Below are 21544 nucleotides of genomic sequence, written 5' to 3' on the forward strand. Positions count from 1 at the left end.
AAAATCAACCAGTGTATTATTCAGAATTATTCAGATTTTGTAAACTAAACATTATGACAAATGAAATAAAATAAATAATAAACTAAATAACAATTTGGTGTCTTTTTTGAAACTTGAACCATTCCTGTGTGATTCATGTAATTGCATGTTAAAACAACAACCAGTATATTATTCAAAAAATTCTCATTGTGTGATTCACAATCATTCATACATCATTCGGGTAAATAAAAAGTGACCAACAAAACAGGCTGAATAACACCACAGATTAAAAAAAAAGAGATACCTTTTATCACTCACTGCGTTATGGCGTCATGTCTGGTTAGGATAAGCACAAAAACATCGCAGGCTCACAGACACCCCTCTTATTCTACAAAAGCAACAGCGATACCGCATTACTGGAATCTACCAGAGTGACGATTTGTTGGATTTATGTGGAGGAAATGATCAGAGGCGCCCGCTCTCATTCCTGGCCAATTAAAGAGAGACTTGAGGCCAAACAGATTCCAATGATGTGTCCAGATCATTGAGTAGAGTCAATGAAGTCCACCCTGAGTGCTCTGGGATAGTGGATCATACAGTTTAGCGGTTTGGGAAGCCACATTCGGGCCAGATGGAACTCTAACACCACTGTATTGACAGCCATGATGGATTTGGCACAACCCAATGGGGGCTGATTTTGTTTTCAGATTAAGTAACTCCTGCTCATGAGGGTATTCTGGGTATCCAAGCTTTGCGCAACAACTAAGATATATATATCTGGGAGGTGATATATATACTGTACAGAACTTGAGTCTAAATCACTGTGGTAACTAAAGACATTGATATGTATATCGCACAAACTATTTACGGGAGCCAGAAAACCGGGGTGCCGAGAAAAGGTAGAGAAAAAGAGAAGAAAATAATAAAAGGAATAGAGAAGGGTTAGCACTGGACCCACCAGAGGGTTGAGCTCATTTTAAATTGGGGCTGTTGCCGCCCCAGACTTACAGATTCTCACACACCCACCCAAATCACAACCTCAAGCCAAAATACTGTAAAACTCATAATTCTTTTTTCATTTAGCTAAAAAAAAAAAAGAAAGAAATGCAATTCAATTTCGCCCCCAGATGAGGAGTGAGCCTGCTGGGAAGGATGGGAGAGAGTAAGAGAAGGAGAGAGAGAGAGAGGAAAGACAGGGAGGTATTGTGTTAGTAAGGCTGCAGTGGTTCAGTGTTTGCTTTGGTTTCTAGGGTAACACCAGACTGCAAAGAGATAACTTAAACAGATGTGGAGAACCCGACGGAGAGAGGGAGGGAGGAAGGGAGAAAAGACGAAAAAAGAAATCAGGAAAAATAACGAAACAGAAAAGCCACAGATAAATCCGCCTTGTCTGTGAGTGTCTCTGGTATTTTGCTGTTTAAAGAAAGAGCAAATCATGTCCAGAGAGAGAGAGAAACCAGAGAGAATAAAAGAGAAGACAGAGGGGGGGAAACTGGAGAAAAGAATTATAAGAAATTCATAATTTACTGATATAAAAAAAGGAAAAAATTGTATTTATAAACATGTATGGTAGGTATGCACGGCACATAAAAAACATTAAAAAATATAAATAAACAAAAAATTAAATGTAATAAACTAAAATTTGGTGTCTTTACTGGTTTAAAAAAGGGGAAAAATGTTGACACTGTCACAGCAGATAAAACGTTAAAAAATGTTTGTGTGTAAATAAAATAAAAAAAAATAATAATAAAATAAAATAAAATAAAATAAAATAGGGTGTCCTTACTTATTTAAATGGTAGGCATGCAGGTTTTGACAGATAAAAAATTAATAATCTTTTTTAAAATTATTTTTAAACATTAAAGTATACAGTTAGAGTTGTCAGAATGATAAAATCATGCTACAATTAATACAAATTATACAAAAAAACAGTCTACTTTGTATATATGTTACCTGCAGCATAAGTGTAATACAAACTAATTATTTAAAAAAATAAAAAATAAAATAAAATAATTGTTGTAGGATCTAAAATACATATTTTTCCAGCCCCACTTTATATCAGGAATGTAATATTCCAAATAATTATTAATTGATTTATTTTAATACGATAAACATTATTACAAAAAAAAAATATGTTCACTTAAATTCACACCATTTTTATGAAACCAAGCCCTCTTTAAAAAATAAAATAAAATAAAATAATTGTTGTAGGATCTAAAATACATACAATATTTTTCCAGTCTCACTTTATATTAGGTGGCCTTAACTACTATGCACGTACATAAAAAAAATAATAAAAATAAGTACAATGTACTTATTGCATTCATATTGCATTGCAAAACACTTTTGCTGCTACTGAGGTAAGATATGGGTATGGTCAACAGTGTAACTACAGAAATTAATTACAGATGTAATTACATGCAGGTATTATAAGAATATAAGTATAATGTAAAACCATGTGTGTGCACAATAAGTGCATTGTATCAAATGATTAATTTAATTTAAGTACATTTTTCTTAAACATTCACATACATAAATGCTTCAAAAATAATGCTGGCTGATATTTTTGTCATCTACCAATGCACGAGCATTTACGCATCTGTGTGTATGCGCGTGTGAACCTCTAGTTTCAGAGAGGGAGGTAATTATGAATGTATTCTTTCAAGTCCTCAGCAGTGCGACGAAGGTTTCTCCTTTCATGTGGAAAAACCAAATCTGGCAGGCCGAATTAAGAGAGACAAATTAAAAAGATAAAATTCCCTTTTTAGTCAGCTGAGAAAGACCTTCAAACCCCTCTTGGACCTTTGACAATTTGAAAAGCACCAGCAAAAATTAATGTTTCTGTCCCAAAAAGCATCATCTCAACCATAGCTGCTCCGAAAATAATTAATAGATTAAAATGATAATTGGAAACTCACACCTCCCCCTCCCATCCCCGCACAAGCCTTACAAGCTGTACATGGCGAGCAAATTTAAATTAAGAAAAAACGAGAGTGGAAAAGAAATGAAATAATAAAAGTGTGTGAAATATTGATAGCGTCTGATGTATTGTCTCATCTGCGAGATCACTGAGGGTCGACCGTGACAAACAGGGGAACTGGAGAAGAAAATTGACCAGCACAATGATCTATAGAAAACGATCATTCATAAAGCAAGCCGGCTCCTCTTCAAAGCGCTCATATTAACATCTATTTCTCGATGTTGTATTTCACACTTTTCCACAGAAAGGAGCTGTTCATATGGAGCAAAGCAGAACGAAACAAGCCTTACTAAAAACCACTCAAATCGATGGAAGATCAAGGCAGCCATGCAAAATGAGAGTGAAAATGGTGTTGCTTGCATCTCTTGTATCTTTCCCAAAACCTGTGAGTAGATATTAACTGTCATTTTATCATTCAAGCTAATTTAGACTATATTTAATGTGTCAGTTATTCCCAAACGCAGTGCTTCTTTTAGCTGCCTGACCTCCTGCGTACTGATTTAACAAGCTCTGGGAGATTGCTCTTTGTTATGACCTATGCAAAACAGAGCTTATCTGTTTACACAAGAATACTCAAACCCAGCATCATTAAACCCTCAATGTCATGAGTCACAGAAAAGTGCAGGGTCTACAAATACATCTAGTATTAAGGTTAAAATAAGACAGGTTCTACATGACAACCATCTCTTTGAGGGTAAGAGGAAACTCATTTGAATTTTTTTCCCCCAACAATTCTAGAATATTTTTTCCCACAAGTGGGAAAGTACTGAACAGTAACAAAAAAAAATATATTTTCCACTTCAGTGTCACATGATCCTTTAGAAATGATTTTAATATGCTGATTTGCTGCATTTTTTATTATCAATGTTGAAAACAGTGCTGATTAATATTTTTGTCAAATCTTTTTCCAGGATTCTCTGATGAACAGAGAGTTACAAAAAGCTTTTATTTTTAAAGCAGCGATTGCCGGGGTTCAAACGCTTTGAGGCATTTAAGTACATATGAAAAAAGACATTATTTAGCAAGCCTGTAGCCACCTAAATCAATGATTTAAAAAAGCATTTTTGGCAAACCCAGTTAATTCACCATAGAAATATTATGTTTTTTAGCGCCTGATGTGGTCTGATCTCCTTAAAACTTTGCATGCTTGTTAGAATCACCTGTTGCATGTGCTCAGCAGGTCTCACGAAGTTTCGAGTTTTCATTTAGGCCAGGGGTGGCGAACGTCGGTTCTGGAGAGCCGCAGCCCTGCATAGTTTTGTTTCAACCCTAATCAAACGTGCCTGAACAAGCTAATCAAGGTCTGAAGGGTTACTAGAAAGCAACAGGCAGGTAAGTTTTAATTAGGGTTGGAGCTGAACTCTGCAGGGCTGCGGCTCTCCAGGACTGGAGTTCGCCACCCCTGATTTAGGCTTTATAGGATTTGGGGTAAATTTGGACAGGCCCCTTTTCTAAACTACCTCGTTATAGGGTAAATTTCAACATTTTTTAATAATTATTGACCTAGAGAGTCCAGAGAATTGTACTGCAGTGTTTTTTTTCCTGATTGAGCGAAAAACCTAGACCTAGTTTGCAAAAGCACGTTTTTTTTACATGTTCTCAAACATTTATCAAACGATTTGACTGACAGCAGTGGTTCTAGAGGCAAAGCTGTCTGGAATGAGGTGTTCTATTGTATGATATGAATATTGTACATATCGTTTACACCCTTGAAAAATGCTTTATTGTTCCCCAGTGGCTGATTTCTTCCAAATTTCTCTCAGACCTTTGGGGCCGTGAGTCGAACAGGCCCGAAGAGTTTCATTCTGATCAGTCTCCATTAACCTTGTCTAACAGGTGCTCAAAGTTCATTGGCCATGTTTTTTGAACAAAAAGTAGGTTTTTTTGAAAAATGCAAAATACTCGAACATTTCTCCAGGCTCACAATTTAATCTGAGGCATGCATTTTGTCTGGCGTGAGCCAAGGATTCCAATATCATAAGACACTTTAGCCTGCGACTGACATTTTAGCGATTTCATATTCATGATAGCTGTAGCGCCCCGTCATGCCAATTGGGGCGAGCCTTGGTCATGTTGTAGGTGGTGTGAGCACTACCATCCCTTCAAGTTTTAAATCGCTTTGACTTATGATTTGGTCTGCATGACCAGTTTTACGTGGAGAGTGCTGATCTTAAAAAAAAAAAGAAAGAAAAAGAAAAACTATACAAATAAACTTCTGATATTCAACAAATTCATGGGCTTAATATAGGGCTGGCCGATATAGCCAAAAAACTTCATGATAAATTTCTCATATCAGTAGATATCAATAATTATCAAAATAAATTTCAAATCTTTATTTCTTAAGTTTAAAGGCAGATTTTTTTCATAAGTGAAAGTTGTAGAAATCAGATTGTTAATTGTGGTTTTATACTATTCTTTATGGTCAGAACATGAGAAACACTTCATGTTTTTAAATTCTTTACACTTTCCTGTAATGTATTCTTATAAAAAGAAATATCTTAATAAAACAATTTATTAGATTATGCCTGTGCTAATGAGTGGTATTGTTTCAAATCATAAAATAGGTTTGTGTTATCTGACTTTGATGACTTTAAAGGTCTTAAGGGTTTGGAACGACATGAGGGTGAATAATTAATGACAGAATTTTTATTTTGGGGTAACTTATCCCTTTAATATTTTATTTTGCTGCAGAAACCTATCACTGTCCTCACAAACAGAAATTGAAACCTATGGATTACTCTTAAAAGCAGAAACACTGCAAAAACATGATTTAACAACTGTCAGCAAATGTTTTCAGATGTTATTGTTGAAAACAGAGAAAGTGCTGGAGAATTGACGTTTTGGTGGCTGCAGCAGTGCTTAAAAAAGGAATTTCGAGACAGAGAAGGTTTTAAACTCTTCCTAGAAATCGTGTCTTTAAATTCATCCCCACATTTGTTCTGTCAGATAAAGGTAAGAGATGTCTAGCTTCTGTCAGAGTCGAAGAGTAAAGCTGCTTGTGAACTGCCATATTTGAATGTTCACTTCAAGTTCAAGAGGTAAAAAGTCTGAGGACTGTCTAACGAACACTTTCACTGTTAGCAAAAGCCTTTTATTTAGATAGTCTAGCATGAAGGCCATTAAAAGCAGGCGTCCTTTAGGAGCAAATCACCTGGGCGGCACTGACCTCTTCATTAGTCCTCATCAGAGATGAGTTACTGCTAATGTGAGCAAGCATCATTAGGGATATCTCAGCACTAGTATAAATTTACACACATCCTCATTCGCATTAGGAAATACTTCACTTGTATAGCGTGTGTGTGTGTGGTCAGACCTGCTGGAAAGGTTCAGGAGCTCGTGTTTGTCTGCAGCAGTGGATTTGTCCTCCAGCTCCCACAGCAGAACATTGATGAGATGAGAGTTCTTGATGACAATGGGTACCTCCTCGAACATGTGCTCAAAACCCACGCTAGCCTTTTTCAGCCTGCACACACAGAAAACAGATTTTCATCGTCACTGTTCCATCCATCCAGCGGTCACTTACAGATTCATTGTTAGAATTTGGAAGTGACCATGTCAAAGATTTGACATCATATTTTTGATAACAGCAAACAGGCACAATACGTCAAGTTTCAAGCAATTTGTCAGGTCATATTGAAAGTGAAAAAGCTGTGCGATTTGACATAATCACAGCCAATCAAAAGAAGCAGGATTGTGGCCCAATCAGATTTCAAAGTGGCCAGGGCCACCCAGCATGACACTGAAATAAACAGAAACCAATCAAGACAAAATGTCCTGTTGTTTGTTGTGTATAAAGACAAAACACTACTAACGTGCTTTCTCGCTATCTTTCTTTTAAACCCCCTTTCTACTTCCTCCTACTCTTTCCCAATCAGTTTCTGGCTTTATGCCCCTCATTTGGATCTGCTTGTGGTCGAGTCTCCTGCATTGTGGGAGTGAGAGGCACTATGTGAACTGATCAGCCTAATTAAATGATTGGATGACTTCAACTCTTCTCCATTACTAATCGCTCCATTAGACAAGTACTCTAGGCTGATTAGTCAACTGATTTCAAAAGGCAGGTTTTGTTTTGATCTTCAGATTAGAATTTTAAGAGAATATCTTAAGCCAAACTGCAAAGAAGAATGAAGTAAACAAGGGAATGGACCTTCTATTCAGACTCCCAGCCAATCCAACATTCACCAATACAAAAAGGCTAAATTTTGTCTGCAATAATATAAACTAACTTAAAAAGTAAAATAAGAAAAAAATAAAAAAAGCTATTCGACACCTTTAGAAATAAATTTTGGAAGAATATACAGTCATATATAAAAAAACATAATATAACTTAATATAATGTAATATAATATAATATAATATAATATATATTATATATAATACTCTCTCTCTCTGTATGTGTGTATATATATATATGTGTGTATATATATGCAAAACCAGCTAAAAACCATGTTGGTCAAAAAAACACACTGAAGGTACATAAAACGACTGAAGTACAAAGTCTATAATTTACATAATAAATAATACTTTAGCATTTGGATGCATCGCAAATATGGAAATATTATGAAACATTTGTATTTGTGCCGAATGAGAGAGGTAGGATACAAGAGCACAAAGCTCCATTTCACAGACAGTTGAGTGCGCAACTCGTTTGACAACTCGTTTCCTGGCATTCACTGTTCTTCTGCTGGTGGTTATCAAACAGCATTGCATTACTGCGGGCGCCACCTTCTGGACTGAGGGTAAATTGCCTATATTCATTGTAAGGCCTCATGCACCAAACCGAGATCCCAGTACCGTGATGGTTCGGTACAAATACATGTATCGTTACACCCCTAATATATAAATTATATTGCAACAATATTGCAACAAGTAAACAGGATAAGTGGAGACTCTCAACGGAGAATCGGTTCAACACTGCAGCTGGAATTGCTATTAGAAATAAATTTAGGAACAACATAGAGTAATAATTACAATATATTATAATAAAATTAGTGCTGTCAGTCGATTAAAGGGGTCATCAGATGCTCATTTTCCACAAGCTGATATGATTCTTTAGGGTCTTAATGCGAAGTCTATAACATACTATGGTTAAAATTTCTCAAAATACCCTTTTTACCTTGTCAAAATCAGCTCTGTTCAGAGCGAGCCATTCTATTGCATGTTCCTTTAAATGCAAATGAGCTCTGCTCACCCCGTCCCTCTCTTCTGTGGAGTGACGAGCCAGTCTGTTTATGTTAGCCGCATTTAGCCGCTAAACTTGCTAACTAGCACATTATTAAGAAAGGCGATTTGCAAAGATGAATGAAAAACCCTATTGCAACCAACAACAGAACACTTCAGTTGCTCAATCGGAAACATTCTTGTCTTCCCCTGCACCAGAGTCGACATAATGGCAGTCGGAGTCGGACTGTTACAGTTCAGTCAGGGTGGGTTTAAGGTAAGACGGCCGTGTCAATCAGCTATTGTGGGAGCTGCCTTTGACGGTGTGACGTCACACCAACAAGAAGCTGGGAATGGCTTGATTTGAAAAAGGGGATATTTCTTATGAAAATGACAAAAATACCATTGGGTGGATTTTTATCATAATATGGTGGTTGTGTACACACACTGCCAAAACACATTTATGTTCAAACAGCATGTAAAAGTGAGTTTTGCATCCGATGACCCCTTTAAAAAAAAATAAATTGCCTAACATTAACAATAAATACATTAACATAAACATTTAATCCCAACTAACATTAAATATACTTTTATACTGCAGTAGTTTTACATTCAATCTTGAAATTGATGTTGAAACAACATAAAGACAGTATATTTTTTATATTTGTGTAATGATATCTTTTTTTATGACTGAAGTTGAGTATCACTATATTACTGATGTCTCTAGGAAATTGTGCTTTTCCCCCCTAATATTTAAATATTGACTATAGCCACAGAATATTTGAGAGCTATCAAAATGTAACATTTATTAGACTTTACAAAATAACACCTTCTAATTTAAGTGAACTTAAAACTATATTCACATAAACCTATTATAACAAATGTCTTATTTACCTGTGCCCTAAAGCAAGTAGGAAATATACAGAAACTGAATACAGTTATCAAACACTAAATTCTGAATTAAATATAGATGAATCCTCAAAGCTACAAAAGTTATTGATTTTCTTTCTTCTTTTTTATCTTTGATTAACAGACATCACAGCAGCCACAGCTGAAAAAGACACGGATCTGACATGCATGCTCGTAGCTTCATTTACGCTTTAATATGAAATGATAAAAGAGCATGCACTACATGCACAGTGTAATGGCTGACAGGAATGTTGTTTTTACTGACATATGGCCTGGCAACATCTCATCTGCAGTTCAGTGTTGTTCTACTGAAGCTCCTTTGTCAACTGTACATTTTCTGTGCTCATTTGACTAGCGCCTGTCACTGAGGTGAAGTGGAGTACACGTCTGAAGTCTCCTTTTTGATGTGGTCATGACAACGTTTTGTGTCTAAACAAATGCAATTCTTGTCAAGAAAAAAAAGAGAGAAAAGCAGCAGTTGTGAATGTAGTGGCCAACGCTAGCCCCGCCCCTGCGTTAAATATTTTTAATGCCGTTAAACTGGAAAAATTAACCACCTGTGTTAATGCGCTAATTATATTACACATTTAAAAATGAAAAATATCCCTTTAAAGAAAATTTTATATTTAATATCAGTCCAACTGCAGTAAACACACACACACACAGTTCATCTGTATTAACTTCATTGAGTCCCAGGGATTTAAAGGCTTACCCATCTGCTGAGAAATCCTTCTCTTTACAGATCTCCATGAGTTTGGGGGTCAACCTGTAGGCTTTCAAACACAAAGAACCCTGGGCTGTCTTGATGGGATCTACAGAGAAAGAGAACCAAAGAGGAAACATGGATGTCCTTTCTGAAGATAGTAACAAACCAAAGTGCTCTGACTTGCTCAACACAGGGGACTATCTATAAGCTTCAAAAATGATAAACATCTTTGGCAAGAGCAAAAAAAACAAAGGCAGTAAAGGCTGTTACGACAACCGTAGGAAAGGTAAAATTGAAGATATGAAGTTTGAAAAGATGCAGCATATGTTAATCTACCAAGGGAACACAACTGTCAGCCAGTCAAAGTAGATTGATCTCACTGTCAGGAGGCTGACATTTTGAGCTAAAAAAGAAAGAAAAAAAGATCATTAATGTTCTGTTGAAGATAGGCAAACTTGCCAGTCAGCTCTGCCCGTTATCCATTATCCAAAGGCAGGATTTATAGCACGGTTCTGTTCTGATTTTAAATGCATTTAGACACCGTGGAAAGATGATCGTCAGTCTTTTCATACTGTCTTGAAACATCCCCAGTGACAACCTAAAACAACAAATCTCAAGATCTGCTTAGACACAGGTAAGATTCAGTTAGTCTTCTTCAAGTACCTGTTGAAATGGAGTGGACTGAATCAATATCAGGTCTGATGATGTATTTATGCACCACTGCTGAATGCCATCCACACTGTCTTTTGCAACAACAGTGTACACAACTTGAAATGATAAAAACAAAACACAAATACAAAACTGCGCAGAAGCGCATAGTGAAAATAGATCTAAAAAAATGTGACTAGGGCTTGCTAATGTAATGTTGCTGTGATGCTCAAAGAGGTTTTTAGTGTGGTGCATTGTAGTAAGTGAGGTGTTGAGTGGTTTTTAGTGTGTTGCTAAGTGGCTGCTAGAGTGCTGCAACACTGATAAAATGATTCTGAGGTGAAGTAAATACTACAGAAAAATAAATGTAATTACTACATGAAAAAGTTAGTTCAGGCAATAATTAAAAAAAAAATTCTATATTAGTACTCAATTCAAGCTTGTTAAAAAATTAAGCAAATCCTACCCAACATTTCTGATACTTGTGTCCCCATCATGCACTGGGGCATGAATTATTAATCACGTTGATTTTTTGCTGTTTTCCAGTTGTATTTACGCTGTTCTATTATTGTTTTTGTTGTTAGGTTTAGTAACTTGCTTCACTAGTGGTTCACAAGTGGGCTTTTGAACATTTCCCTCCCAAAAAAGTTTGTTTGTTCATCCGGAAGGTTCGGAGGACGGAAGGTTCAAAAGGAAGAATCCGAAGAAAGAAAGAAAGGATTGGAAAGAACGAAGGAAGGTTTGGAAGGAAGGAAGTTAGTTCGGAAAGAAATGAAGGATCAAAAGGAAGGTTTGGAAGGAAGGAAGGACGTTTGGAAGGAAGGACTGCAAGGAGGGATTAGAAGGAACAAAGGATTGGACTAAAGGAAGTACAGAAGGAAGTTTGGAAGGAAGAAAGTTCGGAATGAAGTTTGGAAGATCGTAAGGAAGGTTTGGAAGGAACGAAGGAAGGATCGGAAGTTCGGAAGGAAGTACACAAGTTGGAAGGAAAGAAGGTTCAGAGGGAAGTTCGGAAGGAAGGTTCAGTAGGAAGGATCGGAAGGAACAAAGTATCTGAAGAAAGGAAGTATGGAAGGACGTTCGGAAGGAAGGAAAGAAGTTTCAGAAAGAAGTTTTAAAGTTTGGAGGGAAGTTCGGAAAAAAGTTTGGAAGTTCGGAGGGAAGGTTTCAAAGAAAGGATCGTAAGGAACAAAGTATCGGAAGAAAGGATATGTGGAAGTTGGAAGGAAGGAAAGAAGGTTCAGAAGGAAGGTTTAGAAGGAAGTTTGGAAAGAAGGAAGGATCAGAAGGAATTAAGGAAGGTTCAGCAAAAAGGATTGGAAGGAAAAAAAGGAAAGAAGGAAGTATGGAAGGAAGGATGAAAGGAAGGAAAGATCGGAAGGAAGTAAAGCTTAGATCCTTCTAAACTTTCCTTCCTTTGGTTTGAAGGAAAGTTTGGATATTTTGGAAGTTCGGAAGGAAGTAAGGTTTGGTAGGAAGGAAGCAATATTAATTTAGAAAAAGGGCAAAACAAGCATTTTCGATGGATGGATGGATGGATGGATGGAATTAATATTAATTTAGAAAAAGAGCAAAACAGAAGCATTTTCTACTAATGGTATACTAATCTACTTTTGACTCACCCATTAATAAAATCAAGCATACAGCAGTGACACTTCCTAATGATTTCTCAAATTTCATGACATCATAATACATTTATGAAAATTTGTATATGTATATACTATAAATACTAGGAACTAAATAACGAATGTCAAAATTACATGATGTGTGATTTTGGCAATTAGAAAATCAGAAATATTTTACTAGTGATCTCAACCCCACTACATGTCCATTTGCACCAAACCCTAATATCTGACAGCCAGCAGAACATACGAAACCACGTCTATCAAGTCTCACAGTTTGTGGACCCGTCGGCCCTCTGAATGCTTTCATTGTTCATGTGGAGAGCGTGTTTGGTGCAGGGTGGGGTTTCTGGCAGCTGCTAGGTGTCTGATATATTTTTAGTGAGGAGCGCCTGCTTGCCACCACAAGGAGGAGACTGAACAAACACTCTGATAGGGATCCACATCTGGCCCGAGAAGGAAGTCTGAGGAAAGTTACAGACAGCGTGGACCACGGACCACGAGACCGAGAACAGGATAGGGGGCGTGAATGAAGGAGGGTTGCAAAGAAGTTTACATTTTCAGATCCGCACTGGAATAAGAGCGTGTTTACAGCACGGCTGTCCCAGTTAGGTGGGCGAGTGGAGGTGTACAATATTTGTTTGTGCAAGTTTAGGAAAACAGATCTGTTGTTAATGCAGCTTGTGTGACGGTTCTTCCGCCCTTGTGCTGCCATCGGCCCATCGACATCTGGGATGGGTGGCGTCTGTGCCGGTGGATGAGGGGGTGTCCGGGTTCTGAATCCACTCCTGAAGGTACACATCAGCTCTGCGATAGCAGGCTAAATAAACAGAGGGGAGGAAACCCTGTCTAGACGAGGCTGCTGCCGGGCCCGCTACGCACACCAGCCTCCTGTTTACACAAGGGGGGAATGCTGTCCACAGCCAAGAAACGATGGGGTAGAGAGACGGAGAGAGAGAAGGGAAAGTGGTAGAGCAAAACAGAGCAGTAGGAAAGAAGTGTGTGTGTGTGTGTGTTTGAGTGAGGGGTGCTGAAACATGCTTGTGTGTTTGTGTGTGTGTGCACAAGCATGTACAACAGAAATACAGATAGAGAAGTCCAGATGAAAAAAAGCAAAGAGCAAGGTGATACCAGAAAGGACAGCTAAATGCCTCAGACACCATGTTTATATACGCAGATCATTTTCCCATTAAGGTCAATTTTCTGGTTACGCCTTTTATTCAAAAAAATATTTATATGCTTCACACCTATTGGAATATTTATATATACACATGTAATCAGGATAATCCGAATAAACTAAAATGTTTTCTGAAAATACTGGAAATGTTCTTAACATTTTTAGTCATTTTGGACAGTAAATGTAATCATGTCCACCTATAAAACGAAAGCATGCAAAGAATTACAAAATGTAGGTAATTCAATTCTTAAAAATGTCTTAGAAAGGCCACCACATTTTTTGAATGTTTGTAAAATGTTAGCAGAAAACTCATTTGAATTTCTCTCACTTCAAATGCGTTTCTCGTCAATAAAATGAACTTTTCACAACTGTTTATGTGTGATATCACTAAGTTAATTATATTATCTTGATATGGGCCTAAAGAAACATTTTTGCTATTAGTTGTTATTAGAATAAACACAGCTGTGCTGTTTAATATATAAAGAATTTAATATGCAATGCTAAGAACTGCATTTGAAGAACTGTAAATATATATATATACATAATAAATACAGTACACACACATATATTTTGTAAACATTTTTTTTTTTATTTTGGACGCTATTAATCGTGATTAATCATTGCACAGCACTAATATATCTATATATATTTATAGAAAATACCAGCAAGACATTTGTCAGGTTTTCATCCTTAAAACGCTTCTTTCATAATTTCTTACACATCTCATCTCAAGCCTCCATTGCTAATTCCAAAATGTAATTTTAGAGTTGAAAATGCAGTCTAATGCAGTTATTAGAGAGAGAAAGAGAGATTAATTGTAGCTGTTTAAAACGTGTGAACTACTTGAGTTTGTGCATCTTTCAACAGTGTTTGGCAGCAGTGTCTCTACTAATAGCAAGACTGTAAGTTTAACTGCTTCAAGAACAGTGCGTTACCACTGATTGTTTACCACTGATCTATTTTATTGATAAGGTCATGGGGAAGAGCTGACAACAAGTTTCCGTGTGTGGGTCTGTATGTGCGTTTGTATGGGAGAAAGAGCAGGAAAAAGAGAGCATGCATTCTGTGTATAATAAAACATAATATAGTGGGGAAAAACATGGAAATACAGTAGTTTGTCATTTTTATCCTATAGTTTGTTATTTTTGTTTGCTTGGAAATAACTGAAATCATTAGGCAAAGTGACATGGACAAACATTTTATATACACATGCTGACTGAGAGAAACCTACCATATATTAACACAACTGACTCCTCGATGGCGTGCTGGTAGCTGAACTGAGAGTCCAGAAGGGCCCGACTGACAAAAGAACCGTAGAAGGTTGACTGGTACCAACCCACATGAAGATGATCAATGTTTACATGCCGCAAACTTCTCATCATCTCCATCTGATACTGAACTACAAGAGAAAAGAGAGGAAAAGGAATCAGGGTGGGAGAAAAGGCACGATGTGGTGATTTCTCAGTTGCACATTTTGCTTGACGATTATTGTCCCTCTCATTATGTGGAGCTCTGAGCAGCTCTTTACCTGAAGAATACACAGCAAACAACAAGGACATTCAAAGCGCCTTGAGATGGAAAATATCTTACAGATAAAATCACGTCCGCCTTATTACAGCTGTATAAGGTTATATAGTCAGGGGACTGATGTTTAACCAATAATAGATGTTAGCTGTGAAAATCATCAGATGGTGATATTTTGCCTAATATGCAATTACTATGAATATGAAAATGATTATGCAAAAACAAATCTCTAAAATAAAGAATACTTCATTATACACACACACATCATTAAAACAAGGCAGATATGTGCTTTGTTCTTACAGTGCAAAAATACATTTTTCTTAATTGATATCTTTGTCTTGTTTTCCAAAAAAAAAAACAATTCACATGCATTAAACATGCTTAATAGATACACTTATATTTTGTGCATAAATACTGTCAGAAATTCATAAAATGCATATATTTTATCTTTGCTGGCTGCCTGTGGTCACTGTATGCCTCAGCATTATGAAAAAAGCAGCATCAATATCCTTTTAAACTTATATTCACAATTTAGCCCAATAGCATCTGGATATCCTAATATTCAGAAGGATTTTAGGATAAAGTTAGGATAACTGAGGACAACCAATGTAAGATGAAGGTAATCTTTTTTGAATCCACAAATGATTAAATAGCAGTCTGTTCATGCTCAGTGCATAAAGCGTCTGTGCTTCAGTACCATGTAAAAACACAACCATTTCTTTTCTAGCATATGCACTATAAGCTTATGAGCAAAAACCCCTCTCTGACAGAACTCAGACAACCTTGATGGGGGTTTTAATGTTTAAAAGAAATGGATTCTAAGCCTTGGACATTCAAGACCTCTATTAGGAGTCCAATCACACGCTATAGTATTGCCAGCTAGCATTGTCTGCTACTGTAGCTTAGTGAATTGATATTAAACATTACATTTCTGTCTGGGTGAAAAAGTTACACTCCGTAATTAAACTCTGCAGCTTATACATGGTCAAATGATCAACAAAGTGTTTGGAAAAAAAGTGTGCAAAGGCAATTCAAAGAATAGTTTCCAAACATAAATGTAAGTGCTGTACTGCTGAAAACACGTTACAAAGACTTAACTATATAGTACTGAATTGTGAAGTTAGACCGTTAAACAGTTTTTCAGCATTGTTACGTTCAGGATTTTTTGGGCGGGCCTGAAATCAAGTCTCGATGATGCACTGGAGCCGCTGAGCATGGGCCCTCCCCTAACACTATGATAACTAGAGCACATTACTGTCATTACCGTTAGTTACTCCAGCCTGCAGATTGCTAGCTACCTATGCCTTTGTCGTAAATCTATATTACCAGGTTACGATAATATACAAAACAGCTTGGTCATCCATTTAGGTTGTAGCAGTATTTGACAGTTGAGAAAGGCGGCAGCTTTTCCACGAGTGGGCATGGTTTCAGCGCAGACAGATGACACGCCCCCCAACATTTGAGAGCAGAGAATACTACTTATTTTTCCAAGATTTTGATTACTTATTTTATTTTCTAGCCATTTTTTATCATTTAAATTTGGCTGGGTGGTTAATCACACATTTTTCTATGCGTCACAAACTCGGAAGACATACTTAATATTGCTTTACACAGACTTTGAAGATACATTTTTTCCTTTTTTGTGTTGTACCTAAAGTGCATTACTGTCATTACCATTAGTTACTCCAGCCTACAGTTTACTAGCTCATCGTAAACCTATATTGCCACAAAGGGCTGGGCGATACGGCAAAAATTCAAATCTCAATTTTTTTCTCGATTTTTTTTACGATTTTTAACTAGACAACTTAAAAAAGTAACTACAATATGATTCAAGTAACTTTTTCTTTGTTAACCCTCTAGTTAAAGAAAATCTATTCCAAGTGCACCACACGTGAAGATGTCAACATGATGCAAATGTTAAAGGGGTCATCGGATGCAAAGTTCACTTTTACATGTTGTTTGAACATTAATGTGTGTTGGCAGTGTATGTACAAATCTACCCTAAAATGATAAAAATCCATGCAGTGGTTTTTAATTAACCTGTAAAAATAATATCCCCTTTTTCAAATCGCTCCCACGACAGTTGATTGACATGAGCTTTTTACCTCAGACCCGCCCTAAATCAGCTGTAACAGTCCGACCTCCATTGTTTCGATGCTGGAGCAGGGATGTAAGTTAGACAAGAATATCTCAGACTGAGCAACTGAGATTGTGTTGCTGGATGTGATAATGAACATAGTGGTCGTCATTTAATCCCGATATCTAAGTCGCTGAAGATGCAGTGGATTACGTTGTTTGTGAAGGGAATGCGCCTCCCGATCTACATAAATTCGTCTATGTTCGCGCAAATCATTCGTGATTCAGCTTCACCTACAGCAGAAGTGAGTATAAGGGGTTTTTTATGAATCTCTACAATCACCTTTCCTAATAATGTGCTAAATACAGTGGCTAAATGCGCTATATGCGGCTAAAGTAAACAACCTCTCAGAGCACAGCTCCAAGAGCAGAGCTCATTTGCATTTAAAGGAACAATCCATTCCATGATTGGGATGATTTTTGCAGAGCTCATTTTGACAAGGTAAAAAGGGTGTTGGTTTACACTACCATTGAGAATTTTTAACCACAGTATATTATAGACTTTTCATTAAGACCCTAAAGAATCATATCAACTTGGAAATTGGGCATTCGATGACCCCTTTAAACAAATCACTGAAATATCTTTGCAGAAAAGATGCATGAACTACAACTACATCTTGTACAAACTTGTCTTATACATATTATATGTTCAAAAATAATACTTGGAAAATGCTTTAAAAAAAAAAAATCTGAAAAGTCAAGGTAATTCAAATTCAGAATGACGGAAGGTACAGTATAACACCAGTAGACTATTAATAACTATAATTTAAATTTCTGTAAAAAAACATTGAACAGCAGCTTCCAGCCTGTCACAATGATGCAAACATGAAATATCAGATATACTGTAGTAGTAATTCATGTTTTTGAATGGTATCAAGTGCGCCAACATGCGGTTGAATCCTTACTGTTATCATTGCCATTTTGTCAAACTGTCTAATTCTAACGTTTGGTAATTTTTCTATTTGAAATCACACTATTGAGATCCCTCAATTTCTAAAAAACAAAACTGTGGCAAAACATTAAATTTGAATTAATAAAATCTGAAGAAAAAAAAAATCGCCCAGCCCAATTACCAGGTTGTGATGACTTCGATAACATTTTATTTACTTGGCGCTTTTTTATCATTCAAATTTGGCGGGGTGGTTAATAACATTTTTCTGTGGTGTGACAAACTCGGAAGACATATTTAATATTGCTTTACACAGACTTTAAAGAAAATGCACAATAGGTCACTAAAAAGAAGACACTGACAAGCTGATATACTGCCGGACCCAAGAGTCTTAAAACACCCTTGCAAAGGGCATGTTGTAGAGAGCCAAAAAACGAATAACACTGTTATATAAAGCTGAAAAGGATTTCTTGGTACTCATATTAGTGCATCCCCAGTGCATAGTATGATCACAGGGGTATCTGTACAAGTACAAAAAAAATTATTTTAGAACAGACATGCATTTCTGCAGAGTGCACTTATGTCAACCCTTGAAACTTCGACCTAAACACAGCCAGATTTGGTACTACAGATAGCGATAAATGTACGAACACAGACACATTAACTCCTCGGCTTAGCTGGACAACAATTTCCACTCTCATGTGCCAAGCCAGAATCCTGATGTCCCGAAAATACCCCCTCTGACAATTCAAAGGCCATTCAGTTTTATCCCGAATGCAAAAGGGAGATAGCAGGATTATTAACAGAGGAAACAAGTTGAGGATGAACATAACAAGGGTCTTCATTTTATTAAAACAGCCAGAGAGTCTCATAAGGTACATTAAATAAGAAGTGGTCTGCTCTCATGAGAAAACATCTGCGATATGAAGACTAGCCGTAGGATGGAAGGCAACAGTAACTCAAAAAGAAAAAAAAAATTGAAAATAATCAAATGGTTGGGGGGAGCACATCTCTGAGAGGAAATGTGTGAGAAAAGAGGGTTGGAGGGGACGAAAACAAATGATTCTTTTAGAGTGGATACAAAACGGACTTCAAAAGCAGTGAAAAATGTGTGCATTCCAGTACACGGCACAGTTTTGAAACCACAAACCAGATTTTGAAAGGACAAATGAGTTGCATGAGAATAAAGAAAAAAAGAACAGAAAAGATGTAAAAAGAAAAAAAAAAAAAAAGAGACAAAACGAACAAACCCAAACCCCCTAAAACACTTGAAACAACAACACAGAAAACAAGATAATGAGAGTCTAGCTGATGGCATCCTGTAATTAAATGGATTTTCATACGGAAAAAAACACCACCCTAAAAAAATATAAAAACAAGGCCAAACCCACCAGATTTTTTGCACGGAAGATTTTTTTTTTTTACGATCCAGACCTCGCATTAACTTTTTGACTTCTTCTGTGGACACTTCAAATGTTGTGGTTTACAAACAGAAAAACAAGGAGGCCTAAAAATTGCAGATCTGCACAGCAATGTTGGCGCCTCGATTTCAAAATGCTAATGTTAAAGTAGTACCAAAAAAGAAATGATCAAAGACTTCAAATTAAACAGTACAACATCATCATCACTCTTTATCACCCCAAGGTCAAAGGCTGAGTGTATTTTGAGTTGTGTAAATATAATAGGCATTGCTTTTGCCTGTACTTACAACTTACAATTTTCACCTAGCAAACCATAAATCAGAAAAAAAAAACAAGAATATGATATTCTCAACATTAGGGTGTGCAAACAACCACTCGACACACTAGCAACATGATAAAAACCACTCAAAACATGTTTGTGATCCAACAGAAACGCCCTGGCAACCATATAATGGTGGTGATTTCCTTGCGAAAAGTGTAAAAATATAATTTGTTCATACGTTTTGTATCCAAATTAACCAAAAAGGAAAAACAAGAAGTACTTTCCATTCCAGAATCATACTTTCACAGGAACAGGCTATATCATTTACAACTCTAGTCATCTAAAAGTAACCGTAACAAAACCTCAAACTAAATTTAACCCTAATACTAATGACTCAACATGACAGCTCACCATGTGACTTTTTCTCAATCCTTCAGTGCCATGCAGAGGACGGGCGTAAAGGCGTATATATATTAAAAACAGGCCTGTGTTGTGCTAATCGGCTCAGTCTGTCCCTTACATGAGACACTGGGGCCATTGGTTTATGGAAAGAGTTCAGGTTTGTGAGCTCACATAGGCTCCGTTCCAAATGGCACTCGAGTCTACGCTTTGAAAATGGCCAACTGGGTAACAGTCCGCTGTGAAGACCACACCACTGCAAAAGGGCACGTTGTGCCATTCGTGAGCACCTTAAAATGTCAAACGGGACACCCCATGGCCGCAAAACCACATCAAGTGCGGCATTCGGGACAGGGACCACAGTCTGGGATATGATTGTCGATACTGATGAAAAGTATCATTATGTCAAAATTCAGTCAAGGAGCAATTTTTTACAACTATTTTTATATTAATTAATCTATCGACTAATTAATCAATTAATCAGAAAAAAAATCAACACATTTATTTGGGAGAAAAATGAATATGTAAAAATGAATAAATAAATAAATAAACAAACAATATATAAATTTTTTAAAATAAAATCAATTAATTGGAGCTGCTTGTAATTATTAAAATTTAATGCAATTAAAATGGAATCCAGAAAAGTAATGGAAAACAGAGAATTTGGTAAAAATAAAACTGTCAAACTCAATTAGACAAGCTTTTTGATTAATAAAATTTAGTTTAACCATTAAAACAGAGTATAGAAAAATTTAAATGGAAAAACTGAATTTGGAAATAAAACAGATTTCAGAGGATCCTATAATTATAACTAATTTTTGTGGTAATAAAAATAGAATCACAGAATTGGGGAATTCACAATTATGCTTAATTATGATTTTTAAATGGGTTTAATGTATCATGCAGCCTTGGAAAACAGTCTGTGAAATGCACCAATACTTTGCCGGTTATTCGCCGCAGGCAAACTGAAATTATGATTATTTTTTTTTTTTTTTTTTTTAATCAAATACTCGACTAGAATCAACGAATCGTGACAGCCCTAAATAATTATAAATAAAACATTCACTGGAATGAAATGTTCAAAACGTGCAAAATTAGCCTGTTTTTCCTCAATAAAATAGAACATTTTGAATGATATTTGGTGATAATTACACACTGATTATCAACTAATGAACAACTATGATTATTAAAAAACATTTATTGGCAGAATAACACTTGCAAAAAGAACCTGGCCACTACGGCCAGTGTTTTTTTTTTTTTCCACCACAGATGTGTTCTTTTATCGTGTCCTGGATAAATAAGGACAGAATCACAGGTGACACATGTCATCTGCAGGCAAGTCGATGCATTTTTTCCACAGGCTGGGGCTCACGATGCTACATGCCCAGCACCTGGAGTGCTAATGAGAGGCGCCATCTCACTCTTGTTCTGTCTATGCACTCGTCTCGATCTCCTGGTCCTTTATCCCCCCCCTCCCCCTCCTTTTCTGATACAAGGCTCTTGTCTCACAGACTTGTTAGATAAATTCAGACAGTGACAGCTTGTCAGGTCTATGCGACAGGGTAGGACAGCCCAGAAAAATGTGTGAAGATCTACGTCCTCACCCGAAAGGCATGCAAAATCAAGATCACAGAATATTTAAAGCAGTAGATTACCCAGAAAGATAATTCGAGAAATACCAAAGAATTTTCATAATATGCTAAAAAATTCAAACTACTTTAAATAAATAATA

The 21544-nt window shown here is 36.5% G+C and overlaps 1 protein-coding gene across 1 annotated transcript in view; it reads right to left on the minus strand.

Moving 5' to 3' along the window:
- Nucleotides 1-21544, minus strand: part of eif3hb (eukaryotic translation initiation factor 3, subunit H, b) — an 81928-nt gene that overhangs the window by 16471 nt on the left and 43913 nt on the right. The window contains exons 3-5 of the mRNA XM_051135964.1: nt 14413-14580; nt 9741-9840; nt 6273-6422 (exon numbers count right to left, since the gene is read on the minus strand). Coding sequence (XP_050991921.1) covers nt 6273-6422; nt 9741-9840; nt 14413-14580 — 418 coding nt within the window. The remainder of the gene's footprint in view (nt 1-6272; nt 6423-9740; nt 9841-14412; nt 14581-21544) is intronic.

This window comes from Labeo rohita, chromosome 19, assembly GCF_022985175.1.
Source record: "Labeo rohita strain BAU-BD-2019 chromosome 19, IGBB_LRoh.1.0, whole genome shotgun sequence".
NCBI lineage: Eukaryota > Metazoa > Chordata > Actinopteri > Cypriniformes > Cyprinidae > Labeo > Labeo rohita.